A 13,587-nucleotide genomic window follows, 5' to 3' on the forward strand; every position below is an offset into this window, starting at 1 on the left:
TCTTTAAGCATTTGCTATGTTACGATATAGCAAGACCCCCAATACTTCCAGATGATACAAATGCTCCTCATGCATATAGTCATGCATCTAAGATATCGACCTGGGTCAAACCACATTATCCTTATCCTTCATGCTATTCATAATACAGGGGCTCGTGAATCATGTTTTAGATCAAGTATACATTCTTATATTTGGCTAAAGATGCATCTAGGTATTAGTTTAGAACATTTTATGGGGTTGAGACAGGTATGACACTAGGTACTACCTGCTGATTACCATATATAATCATATATTATATAATTTAGAAATGCAATAATTAGTTTGTTGAAGTTGCAAGAAACTCGAACCTGTTAGTCATTAGAAGTGTAGTTAAGTATAAGTAGTGTTTTAAAAACCGGTTCAAACCGGCCGGTTGAACTGGTTAAACTGGATTTCGTACAACAGGGCGGTATTTAGAGCCCGGTATTTTTGGCCGGTTTACTAGAATATCGTACCGGCGGTTTTTTTCTAAAATACCGGTTTTTACCGGCAAACCGGTTTTAAGTCTGAGAATTTTTGATATTTGCGGCCCATATTTTATCAAAATTACTTTTCATCCAACAATTAATATTCAAACGTGCAAACTTTATGACTAATTTTTAAAATTGAGTGATTTTGTATTATTTTTTTTAATATGGATTACTTTTGGATTATTTTTTGTCATGAAATTATTTACTTTTGAGTTATTTTTGGAGTTTAACTTGCATTTATAGAAAATTACAAGGTAAACTATTCAACCGGTTGAACCTCTCGGTATAACCCGGTTCAACCGGTTGTATCATTTTTTAACCCAATCCGGTACGAGTAAAAAACCGGTTTTTAAAACATTGATTTTAAGTCACTTTTAAATACAAATTTTATACACGGTTATTGAATAAAAAAATCATACATGTTTTACTCTAGGGTAGTTTAACTACTTATAGATAAATAAGCCTTTATAAATGAACTCTCCATAACAAGTGTTGGAAGGTTGAAGCAGCCATGCTTCTATCTAGCATTTTAGGAATCATCCTCATGTAAGTTAATCACATAATTATAACCTACAATGAATTTTCTTTCATGGTATAATTAGGGGTAACAGTTTTTAGGTAAAAGGGTATTTTTAACGTGTGTCGTAACTCAATGATAACTACATCCAAGGGTGATTATTTACGAACAGATTCAAAATAAAAAATATAAAAGAAAATACTTGGTTATTAAGTTTATTTAACTCATTCAACAACACCCTATGTCCATGATTAAATTTTAAACTTTATTCACCATGTGGAGTCATATTCCCGTCCACTTAAGTCCAATACAAAATCTTATCTTTCATAAATTTGGTGTCCCCACTAATATAAATTGACAATGACTTGGAAATTTTGAATAGGATATTAGTATTTTCTTTTTTTTTTCTTTTTATATAAAATAGAAGAAAAAGTCAAGAATAAATATCTAAAAGTGATTAATTATAAGTGGTTGTGGGAAATCATTTCTAGTCATCATTCCATTTTTACCTATTTGCATTCATACTTTCAACCAAACTTATGCATGTAATATAAAAGGGACTCTAGATCATGTAGTGTTTGGTTCCCTTTTTCGATATTCTTTTAGCAGCTAAACAAATACTCGTTTTATTATATCATTTCGTTTCGGGTTAAAACTCCAAAATAATAATAATAATAATAATAATAATAATTATTATTATTATTATTATTAAAAAAAATAAAGCTTTGCTTCTTATCACTTGGCTAGAACCCAAGAGGCTCCTTTTTCAATATTTAACCTTATAAGTTTATAAAAACAATAGCTTAAGTAAAATAATTTTAATTTTCTAAATTAGCTAAACATAACTTTGTTATAATCTGATTTGAGGTTTTGCATATTTAATCTTTTGTTTTCTCAAATATATTTTTTTAAAATAAAATATTTACCAACTCGAATAAAATACATATCTAGATTGATATATAACATGAAAAACATGATATGTAAACTAAACAGGTACGTTTAATTATAACTACAGGTGTTTAATATTCCACTTGAAACCGATTAAACTAACACCGAACCAAACCGAAACCGTTTAATTTTGAACAAAATTACGATTCGGTTTCCGGTTTCCAGAATCTGAACTTGGTCCAAGCTGAATAACAAATAAAGATAATTATTTAACTTTTGTCATTTAAGTATTTAACCCACTCCAACTACAACTTTAGCCCAACCCAATCCATTTACAATTTCAGCTCAACCCAATCCAATAACAAACATTATTCAGCCTTTTATGGTTGAACCTGATAAAAAACCATAATTTGGCTTTTAACCGCCTGAATTCAGGTTGGTTCAGACTTAAAAACCTTCACTTAAACGTAAAACACTGGAAACCGGGTCCGAACCGATAAACACCCATAATTATAAAAGAACAGAATAAAGATATATATCAAACAACATGCAATGGAAGAACGAAAAAGTAAAATGATAAGTACTACATGCAATGAATGTTGTACGTTTGTCAAATCCAACTTCAAAGAAGGATTCCCAAAGAACCTCAAATAAGATGTGAACACACATGTAGGTATGTATGTTCCATGTCAATCATCTTCACACCAAAAAACAACACTTTCTCAAATCCTAAAGCATCTATATCACAATGTTGTCTTGTCATTTTCTAACCACTTTTCTATCTGCAAATGATCCCATAAAACAATTAAATGTAATCTTTGTACAAGCATAAGAATCTTCAAGTTCTAAAGATCAGCATGTTAGTTTCATAGTGCTTTCTTGTCATGTGTTTGCTCTTGAGATTCCACAGGAAGAAGAGACAAGATTCTCATCCTGTAAATAAAATGATAATCAACATAAGTTTGGAGTGAAATGCTCAATAATTGATATGACATAATATATAAGAGATTATGTAAAGTAGATTACTTACAATGACTTATCTGCAGCATAAAATATAGGAAGCTTTCCAAATTCTTCACCTCTCCATCTCACTTTATGAGCGTTAACTACACTTTCGGCATCTGAACCTGCTGCAGTCAAAACGAACTGGAACAAAAAATTATTAGTGCTGTTAAATTACTGGATTAATTTCCTAAAAATATCATATAACTTAATGATCATTCTACACCTTTCCATTATATTTGTTTAAATCCTTTTGTTAGTTGGATTCTGATCGACATTAATGATACACATGATGAGCATGTGTAAGATTTTAGGAAAAAAATGGGTAGAAAAGAAAAAACTAAGTTAAAAATTGGTAAATAAAATAATTGAAGTTAAAGATGGGCATATATGAAATTTTAATGTTTTCGAAAATTAAGTGTAAAATGGTCACTTATTAAAATTGTTTTTAATGAATTGGGTATATTTAATATTTTAACTCCTTCGTAAGGGCATCTATGATATTATTAGATTTACATGGGTATATAGGATATATTCCAAGTTTATAGAGGTATATATGAAATTGCCCATTATTAAACAAACTCATTATCACAATCTTGTAAGATATTAAATATGTAAAAACAATTCCAAAAAAATCTGAATTCGCTTTCCTGATTTAGTGGTATAATAATAAAGTGTGAGTATTTACCATTGGAAAGAGTACCGCCATTACTCCATAACTCACTAAAGGAGAAAAAAAGAAAATAGCCAGAACACAAGGAGATCCTGAAAGTAGAACTTAAATACTCAAATTAACAATATTCTCACTTTTTAATCACACAAAAAACTAAACAATGAAAACCAGGAAAATACCAAAACCAGCAAAGAATGCCCAGTTTGACTCGAAAAAGTCAAGCCTTTTATCCAAACTCAGTCCAGAAAAGTTCCATTTATATCTATGAGATTGAAAAGCTATAATGAGAAGACATGTGGTAAAAGTATCATTAATATTGTAGAGGTGACAATTTCGACCCGTTTACTATGAACAGGTCAAATACAAGTTAAGTTTTAAGTGAGTCAAAAGTGTTTAAAAAACCTCACTTAAAAGAGAACAGGTCAAAGTCAAATGGGTTGACACATACTCAAAGCAGTAATACGCATACATCCATGAAAGAAGTACAAAATTGAGAGCCTTCCCGATATAAGGTACAAAGCCTGTGAGATAAACCTGCTACATATCCATTATTTTCAGCATATATTACCAAAGAGTACTATTTAGAATATATATATATATATATAACATGATATGTGAATATACATATATACCTCCAAGAAGAAAAAGGTCAATAGGAGGACCGAATACCCCTGTTCTGCTATTCCTATCATGACCCTGCAAAAAATTATAATATTGTCACAACTAACAAGATAACGTGCATCTAAAGTATATAATAGTACCGCCCGAGGTCAGTTGGTTTATCAACGGATGTTGAATTTTGTGAAGTTGAAGGTTCATTTTGGCTAGATGGAGTTAAATTTGTTGGCCCGTCTTTTTCAGTAACCGTAAGCCCAAACTGAGCAATATCATTGTACCTATAGAAGTTGTGTATGTGTACATATATTATACATATAAGCCAGCAAGTTACAAGAAGCAACACAAACATTTAAAGAGAAGAAAATATATGTACCAGATGGTGCTTAAAATGAAGCTGAATATGTACAAAGGGTAGAACCATAGAGCCTGTTAACAAGCAAAAGTATCATATCAAACGATCTGTAATGCTAAGTTTCACAAGAAGAGTCGTTAATGGCACAATTGTTTTCAGTTTCATATGAAATTCAAGATCATGAGTATAACAATTATAAAAAAATATATGCATCAATAACTAAAGGGAAAGAAACATTATTAAACATAAATCAAGCATTTTTATCTGATAATATCAAAGTGCAAGTGAGTATGAAGATGTAGGATTAGCAAGGGTAAAGGTTTCCATTTTTTTACTTGTACAATTCTGAGTACAACATATACAACAAACTGTACAACAATAAACGAATATATTATGTTTACCAAAGAAACACAAGCGGGGCATGCTTGTCTTCGTTCATGTAACATTAACCGAACAAATGATTGAACACAGACAATTAAACGAATAAGGTTTCTTGTTTGTGCTCGTTCATTAAGATCTAAGAAAATGAGCGTGCTTGTGCCTGTTTATGCCCATTTGTTAATAACATAAACAAATGGTTCATAAGCATAAAAGGACCAACATAACTAAACATAGATGAACGAACATAACTAAGCAAACCCTAATTAAAGATGCACTTGAACATCAATATGCTGGACCTAAAAAATTAATAAAGCTAGACTAAATTGTAATTGGTCATATTTTAATTTCATAAAATTTAAACTAAATTTGTAACGGGCCTAAATATTTTTAATGAATACATAACAAACAAGCCTAAATGTACGTAAGCAAATAAGCATAAACAAATTTAAATGAACAAATGTTCAAGAACGAGGCATGTGCTCATGTTTGTTTAACTAAATGATTGTTTATAAGCATCATAAGATATACAATGTTTTAAAGGCAACTGCACTCATAACTTAAAATCAGCTTTCCTATTATATACTCACATAAATAAGTTGCAAGAGTCCAAGTCGTAAGAAGGCATACAATCTTATCGGCATCTCCAATACGCACGGTTCTTGATAACCAACAGGGACTCCAATCGGTAAAATCCATTCCAGCGTAGGAAGGATAGCTGATCTTAGAATGAAAATACTGCAACGTAATACAAAATTTTAAGTCACTCTACAGAGTAGATGATCAAATAAAGATGCATTTCAGTAACAGTTCAACATATATATAAAAAATATTATAGACTTCTTTTTTATTTTTATGTATTGGTGGCACTACTGGATAATAAGAACCTTGTTGCATTAAAACTTCAAAGGCAAGCTTCTTACTTTAGAAACTGACTATGTATATCAATGTTAACAATTATGCAGATTTTCCAACAATTTCAGTTGCGGATTACATGGAAAATCTAGTATTGTTTTGATCAGAAGTAATCATAGTTCTATTCATGGTTAAATCTTAAATCTTTAACCAGAGACGATTTGTTAAGCGTGCTTTGACATAGAAACCTCTATTCACATTATGTGCAATGATCTATTTACCCAAAATATATAAAAAATAGATAATAACTAACCACTGTTACCTGTTCTCAATCAACATAAACAGGGATTCCTATAGAGTTATCAATTTATTTCACACAGACAAATACTCCTGCTCAATTAAAGTTCAAACCTAATTCACAACCTTCAAATCAAATTACAGCTTGCTATGTAACAAATTTATTACAATATAAACTTAAAAACCAGGATCACCTTCCTAGAAAGATGAATCCGTTCAAGAGAAAGCACTGGCCAGTTCGGATCATCAACTGCTTCGACCTGAAGAAGCAAACGGATCAATATTAAACAACGAGAAGTTGAAATTGAAGATAAAAAGTGCGAAATTAGGGAACCTGAGACAGTATACGGCAACTCTGTGCAGACAGCAAGCTTCGCGAAAGCCTTCGAACCATAGCAGTGATGCTAGCTTGAGTTTTGTACGGTAACGTGTGATCAAAGGGTTCATGTTTTCCATTACTGATGATTTGGGGGTTTTGTGAGACAGACGTCAACTGGTTTAACTAGCAGGTTTTTGGTTATGTTGTGTGTGTGGATATTTTCTGATTTGGTCCCTGATACTATTTGTTACAGGTTTAGTCCTTTTGATTTTTGATTGTTTGGGAAATGGGAAACTGGTTATGTCATGGTTAAACCATTAGTTTTGAATCCATGAGGTTAAAAAGGCGGCCCTGAGACGTAAGGCGATAATATTTCATGGTTATGTAAGGCGATGCTGCATGTGGATAGATCACTATACAACATTAGAAGTGTGGTAAACTCACAAAACGTGTTGATAATATGTTTTTCGATTGAGACGACGCTTATAACTCGAGTGAAGTTGAGAGGGCAAGAGAGAAGCAAATAAGAAGAAAAAACATATGCACGTTCTTTATTTTTCTTCTATTTTCATTAAAACTTGAAAGAAGAAATAAAAGAAAGTCTAAAGATTCAAAATTGTTATAAATCAGATAGTTATCGCTTTTTTGTATTCTAAATAGTATTTTTTTTTCTTCAATCATCTAGTTAGATGTCTAAAGATTAAAAATGATATAAAAGATCATCTATAAGACTACAAATAATGTGTAAGTATTTAGTGTCAAGCATGAAGGCAAATGCATTGGCTCCAAGGATCTTGAGCACCTAGGAGATAACGCATTTTAAAACCTAGCCTATAGCATGTTTATGATAATTTTAGCTGTTAATTCTTAAATTATTAGAATATCCAACCAGATGTATATGATATATCATATAATCCAGTGGGTGAGAAAAAGATTCTGTAGCAAACAATGCTAAAATATTGTGTGATGGTAACGTATTACCCCTCAATATTAAAAATGAAGGATAAGCTAGTTTATCATTAAAAAGAAAAACAAAATGGATTTGTATATTTAGAAAACTAAGTATTAATCATGACTCGTTCCACATAGTTATACGTATCAAAGTGGTGAAAGAAACACCCACTAGTAAATTTTTTTTCCTGTTGAGTAAATATGTATTTTCATTTTTTTTCACAAAGGATATAAGTTATTAATCTGTTGTGAATGAATTTGGTTGTCGGTAGTTATCAATGGTAGTCTCGTGCCTTTTTATATGAGAGGTTGTGTATTCGAGTCTCATTCGTGAAAAAATGTTTTGCATGAACCATGAGATATATCACGGTTGGCTTTCGAGCGATGGATTTCTCTTAAAATTGGTGACGAGTCATGTCACACCCTGACTCAGGGCCTAGGCGTGTGATTCGTAAGTTGGTACCTGTTTTGTAAATACATCAGAGTTAAATGTTGTAAAGCGGAAGACTTTTAATAAAATATTATTATATTCAAATCACGGGGTTTGAAACACCCGTTAAGTTATACAAAAGTGTTTGGATATTAAAACCACGATTTACGTTATTTTAATATTAAAACATCCTTTGAGCCATCAGATCGTCTAACGGCTATCCTCTGTCTCCAAACACCTATTCTCTATTACCTATAAAACAGTTATAAAAAAAATATGTTAGCAACACATGCTAGTGAACACGCTGACTCAAAATATTTTAAGTTACTTAATTATCCCCTCGGGTATCTTGTGACCCGGCCCATCGTGGCTTAGGAAACAACCAAGTTAAATATACTATTATAAACCTCTAGTTATACTTGAAACCTCTCAGCGATACCGCAGCATCGAGGTCTTGGCAACTATTCAATATACACGAGATAATCCCCTCTCGGACATTATTTGGGTCCGGCCTAACGTGGCGGAGGCATTAGCAAGTGTGGTGCGGTGTACCCACCGTCTGCCCACATATGTAAGGATCCAGACAAACGTATACAATAGCCTGAGGGCCAGTATTACTTTTGTTTATAAAGTTTTAGGGATATAATCCCATGCAAACATTCAAGACTTTGTTTTATAAAAAAAAGTTGGACGTATTCACCTTTCTTCTTGGTTGGTGTTTCTCACCAATTTGTCTTGTTACCTCGAACCTATAGTACGAGAATAACTTTTTATAAGTACTAGATCAACGATCTAGCTTTAGACCTTTAGTCTGATTGCATAGCCTTTACCTTGACATAAGGACCTCTAGTCCTTTCTTGTTAATCACTTATAAACCTTTGTTTCTTTTTCGTGAAGAAACATATATTTCAACTTTTTTTTATAAAAATATAAAATCTTTATATAAAATAAAGAAGTATTGTTTTATCTATAATCTCGACTTTATAAAATCTTATTTCCACTTTATAAAATCAAGGTACGGGCTATATCCCTGACTAGGGTCTAAGCCATTTATATTATAATAATCGGGCAGAACCCCTACATTGAATGGCTTATTTATAGAAATGCTTGTGCTTTACTTGAAAAGCACTTCTACTTGGAGGTAAGTCGAGAGGGTATTTAAGTAGGGTTATGGCACGCATTTCGAGGTAAAGCTTGTCGGGATATCGCCATCTCGGGTCGTGGCACGTAAATCGAGACAATGTGTAATTGGAAGTGTGAGTTGGATGGTGAGGACCACCCCCCATGGCCGGCCTATTTATAGAAATTTTTGTGCACCTTCGCGTATCGCGAAGCTGCACTAGCTTCGCTGAGTTGCCGCGTAGGCTTGCCACGTCGCGAAGATGCATAACTTGGATTCTTCGCGTATCGCGAAGATGCAAAACTTTGAATCTGTTCATTTTTAGTCCCTGGTCTTTTGGTAACTTGCCATATCTTGATCTTATCATCATCCAAAAATACAAAGGTGGCTCTTAAGCGGGCGAAGTGCAAAGTGCGCCATCATATCGCCACATTGCGCCCATCGCCCTTCACCCGTGCCCGTGCGCGTCGGGTGCTTCGCACCCTCTGCTAGGACTAGGGAGAGTGTTGGCCATTTAAGAACATTTCCATGGAATGTTCTCTCCTTATAAAGTGCTTTATTTTTCTTTCTTTCTCCAATCTGGGATGGAGTCTCCTTACTCCATTCCGTAACATAAACTACTTCCATTATTTGTCTTATTTTTCTCTTTACATTTGCCATGAATATTTTTAGTCCTTAAGTTTTATTAATTTGTCAAATTTGGACCAAAATTTTTGTGATGTTACAAGTCAGGTCACCAGCGCGATATGTGATTGTTATTTGGCTTGATCCTCCAATTTGTTAAAGAGCTACTGCTCTTTAACAATGCGCATAAAGAAAATGCAAGAAAAATGGCTAAAAACTATGTTATGCATTTCATGTTTGTTTTTCATCTTCTATTATGTATTTTAGTTACCTTTTAATTATAATATGTAATGTCTCTTTTGTTTTTACCCAAAACTAATCAAGGTATCTAGTGGCAATAAATTAAGAAAAATGTACTAAAGTTGCAGAATTGAACAAACCATATATGTATAAAAATGACACATAACTCAAAAAAGAAAATAAATAAAATAATCTAAATTAATAATTTGCCCATGGAAAAAACAAATGAAGTTAGATAAAAATACCATAATTACAAATTTTAAAAAAGTGACTTTACAATAATAAATTCACAAACTAGACTGAAGTTACTTAGGAAGTTATTTGTGCGAATGATACAGATATGAAACCATCATTGGTGGGGGTGGGTGTTCCCCTTTCCTCAAGGCTGAAACCCTGCACAAAAACTGACCTAATACAAATACAACTCCGTCTTCAAACCATCAAGCCCTGCCTGCCTGCCTGCCTGCAACATATCCTTGATTCTAATCGTAAATTCGAACAAGATGCAAGCTGTGATGTTGAGCCAGTCATCTTATTCCTACGTCACCAGACCTCAACAAACCCTTGATTCCACTTCTGCTCCATCTTCTACCTCTTATTCCACCGTCAATGCGTTCCCTAAGGTTTCCTAATTAATTAATCTCATGTTTCTGCTTTCTACTGTAATAATTTAACCTCTGAATTAATAATGTCCAGATCTCTTCTTTCCTCGGCGCTCGTGTTGCTATCTCCAGAGGTGCTTCCTGTTCATCTAAGTTTCGATTTCAGCAGCCGAAACGCCGGATAGGTAACCGGTTTTTAAACTTTTAGCTGATTGATATTATTCATGAATAAAATTGATCGAGGTTAGGGCCTTTCCTTAGCTGATATTATTCCGAACCTAACACTCTCTGTTCGTGAACCCGCCGGAAGGCCACTTACGTTTGTTTGGGTAGTTAATGAACATGAAATTCGGTTCGAATTGTTTATGTCAGCTTATTAAAGGTTTATTTTATTTTTCTTTTTTTATGATTTTAATATTTAGTTAACTACCCTAGCATTTAAACTTCTTTTATGTTTGTTTTTTTTTGGTTTCTATTTTTCAAATTAGTTTATGTTAGTTTGTGCCCGTTTATGAATTTAACGAACGAATGAACATAAACTATAACACGAACAAAATCATTTTATTTAAGAACCAACATGAACGCAAACTTATTTTCGGTTATGTGTTCATGAACTATTCGTTTGTCCAATAAAAGCTCAATGAATGAACATGAACATGAACAATGCCTCGTTCCATTCGGTTCGTTTACAGACCTAAGTGAGATCATGTACTAAGCAGTTAATGCGGAAAAATATCGGATATCGGTCGAGGACCGATATTTGAGATATCGGTTACCGCAGTGAGGTATATATATATAAATATATCATGTGGAATTTATATATATAGCACTTTAACAATAACAATTCATTATATTATCCTCCTATTAACAAATTATCCTTTTGCAACACTAACAATTGTAGCAAGTAGGAACTGATTAATACTCGAAACACCAACATTAAAGTATTAAACACTAAAAGTTGAAAATTAAGACTTAAAATGCTAATATCAAGAATATCGGTGAAATACCGGTCAATATCGGTCAAATCTCGGTCAATATCGCAAATATTCGGTACCGATATTCTGACCGATAACCGAGATACCACCGAGATTGACTGCATAGATCATGTATTTGAATTCTATTGTATGCATTGGATCATTTGTTTTTTTGTCTGTTGTAGTGAAGTAGACACTATATCAAATAACTGGAAGTGTATGCAACTTTCAATGATTTCTTGACATGTGCATTTTAATGGTTTTGTGTTGCAGTTATAAAGGCTGTTGCAACTCCAGAATCTGCAGTAGAGCTACCTCTTACTGCAGAAAATATTGAGAAGGTACTGGATGAAGTTAGACCTTATCTAATTGCAGATGGTGGCAATGTTGCATTACATGAGATTGATGGAAATGTGGTCCGGTTAAAGCTACAAGGAGCTTGCGGTTCATGTCCAAGTTCTGTAACCACCATGAAACTGGGAATTGAAAGGCGGTTAATGGAAAAGATCCCTGAAATTGTTGCTGTTGAACCAATACCAGATGAAGAAACTGGCCTTGAACTGAATGAAGAAAACATAGAGAAGGTATATATTACTTACTGATTATCTGATTTTTGATATTGAAAGTAGTAATAATCAGTTCTTAATGCACATTTTTTATTTCCTTTTGCTTAAACATTGTAGGTTCTTGAAGAAATAAGGCCCTATCTTGTTGGGGCAGCTGGTGGAACACTAGAATGTGTGTCCATAGAAGAGCCGATCGTAAAAGTAAGGTTAGCGGGTCCTGCAGCAAGTGTGATGACTGTAAGAGTAGCTGTCACTCAGAAATTGCGTGAAAAAATCCCCGCTATTGCTGCAGTTCAACTCTTACAATAGATTCCATTCCGCACCTGCGTTTCTATATTTTTAAAACCTTAATATAAAACGTATGTAAACAGCATATAGCAATGAACTAATGCGACACTATCAGGCAGTAAGCTATGTACAGTTTCATTTGTTATCAAATATGTTTGTTTAAAACAAGTATAATAATGGCTGCCTTCTAAATACAGTTTTGTATCTTGTGGGGATTTGATTTTTAAAGATAACTATTGATATGTTGGTGAAGTTATGGGTTCAAGTTTCAGTATTCATTTTGGTCATTCATGATTCATATATACTGTTGACAAGTTACTCTTGTGTTCGAAGTGTTCGGTTGCCAATTCGTATGGAAAAATGTGGACGCTTAGACCCGAGTCTTCCTAAAACATGAACCTGTATCAGTGTTCTTAAAACATTAACCTGTATCGATGTATAGAAACGCAGCCCAACTTACCCGATTCTTGGCTTCGTCGGGCCAAAACAGGATCAGGACTTGAGTCATGTTGGTGCACATATGAGAACTGGACCTTGAGATAATGGGTCAGTTTTGGGGTTGGCTGGTCGTCGTTCTCAGGTCATGGGTCAGTATTGGACCGTTTGTGTAAGTTGGGCTTTAAAAGTCGAGAACTGGGCTGGGCTGAATTTGACGTGCGGCTTTGTTTGGGCACAATGAAATACCTTATGTTCAAATAGCCTGTTAAAACCAATTCAAATGACTATTTCAACATATGCATACACTTACATATAGTGTCTTATACATATAATCGGCCCTTTTACATATGTATCTATACTCTATATAAAAGAATAGCACTTTGCTTATGTGTCGCGCTCACGTTATTCCTCTTAACACAATTTTTAAACCGTTTTTGTTATATGGTATTCTAATGGATTATGCGCGACCCATATTACTCAATTGGGTTATAAGATATTTAGCCTCCATGTTGATACAGAGCCCTAAACATACTTTCATATGTGCCTATAAGTTACATAAATATAAGATATGATGAAGTATTTACGTAATTCGCTTCTAAAAAACGAATCCATCGAGGCAGAAGTACCTGCAGTTGAGGTAAGTTTTGTGAAAATCGCTTGACTCTTACATACTTAATCATGCTTGCAAATTTGATACTACGAATACTACATACATATACTGTTAGAGCATCCACAAATACAATAAGCCACGCTTATAAGGTGTTTCTGGTGCGTAAGTGACACATTTTCAACCAATCATCATCTTTCTTTCTCTTGTGCTACTCACAACTATTTAAAAACACCATTTCTCTTAACTCTCTTCTCTATCCTAGTCACACTCTCACATACTTGTTTTTTTGATGTTTTTCTTGAAGAACTAATCCACAAATTTCATCCCAAATTACAC

At 33.4% G+C, this 13,587-nt stretch overlaps 2 protein-coding genes across 3 annotated transcripts; one reads left to right on the top strand and one right to left on the bottom strand.

Annotated features, from left to right (window-relative positions):
• Nucleotides 1–2,705: 2,705 nt before the first annotated feature.
• Nucleotides 2,706–6,570, bottom strand: LOC143562985 (protein EI24 homolog). Of its 2 annotated transcripts, none has more exons than XM_077050640.1 (11): nucleotides 6,424–6,570; nucleotides 6,284–6,349; nucleotides 5,568–5,675; nucleotides 4,581–4,633; nucleotides 4,351–4,485; nucleotides 4,222–4,285; nucleotides 4,038–4,123; nucleotides 3,769–3,851; nucleotides 3,605–3,681; nucleotides 2,945–3,060; nucleotides 2,706–2,847 (listed from the first exon to the last, which is right to left on the bottom strand). In XM_077050640.1, exons 1-11 carry the CDS (start codon nucleotides 6,481–6,483, stop codon nucleotides 2,781–2,783), a joined length of 915 nt encoding a protein of 304 aa, XP_076906755.1. In that variant the 5' UTR covers nucleotides 6,484–6,570; the 3' UTR covers nucleotides 2,706–2,780. The 2 variants fall into 2 exon arrangements, with proteins under 2 accessions (XP_076906755.1, XP_076906753.1); XM_077050638.1 differs by having other exon boundaries at nucleotides 5,528–5,675.
• Nucleotides 6,571–10,259: 3,689 nt separating this feature from the next.
• On the top strand, nucleotides 10,260–12,389 carry LOC143562986 (nifU-like protein 2, chloroplastic). Its single transcript, XM_077050641.1, has 4 exons — nucleotides 10,260–10,396; nucleotides 10,470–10,560; nucleotides 11,623–11,933; nucleotides 12,033–12,389. The coding sequence occupies exons 1-4, from the start codon at nucleotides 10,277–10,279 to the stop codon at nucleotides 12,222–12,224; spliced, it is 714 nt and encodes a 237-aa protein (XP_076906756.1). The 5' UTR covers nucleotides 10,260–10,276; the 3' UTR covers nucleotides 12,225–12,389.
• The last annotated feature ends 1,198 nt before the right edge of the window (nucleotides 12,390–13,587 follow it).

The sequence above is a fragment of the Bidens hawaiensis genome, unplaced genomic scaffold, assembly GCF_021521415.1.
Source record: "Bidens hawaiensis isolate Kalapana, Puna unplaced genomic scaffold, B.hawaiensis_p1.1 tig00021192_1, whole genome shotgun sequence".
Taxonomy (NCBI): Eukaryota; Viridiplantae; Streptophyta; class Magnoliopsida; order Asterales; family Asteraceae; genus Bidens; species Bidens hawaiensis.

Coding starts and splice junctions, on each gene's coding strand:
- LOC143562985 (XM_077050638.1), bottom strand. CDS start 6,545: ATGGAAAACATGAACCCTTTGATCACACGTTACCGTACAAAACTCAAG. Junction 4,124..4,221: donor TGACCTTTTTCTTCTTGGAG/GTATATATGTAT, acceptor GATATGTAGCAG/GTTTATCTCACAGGCTTTGT. Junction 3,061..3,604: donor TGGCGGTACTCTTTCCAATG/GTAAATACTCAC, acceptor TTTTTGTTCCAG/TTCGTTTTGACTGCAGCAGG.
- LOC143562986 (XM_077050641.1), top strand. CDS start 10,277: ATGCAAGCTGTGATGTTGAGCCAGTCATCTTATTCCTACGTCACCAGA. Junction 10,397..10,469: donor CCGTCAATGCGTTCCCTAAG/GTTTCCTAATTA, acceptor AATAATGTCCAG/ATCTCTTCTTTCCTCGGCGC. Junction 11,934..12,032: donor ATGAAGAAAACATAGAGAAG/GTATATATTACT, acceptor TAAACATTGTAG/GTTCTTGAAGAAATAAGGCC.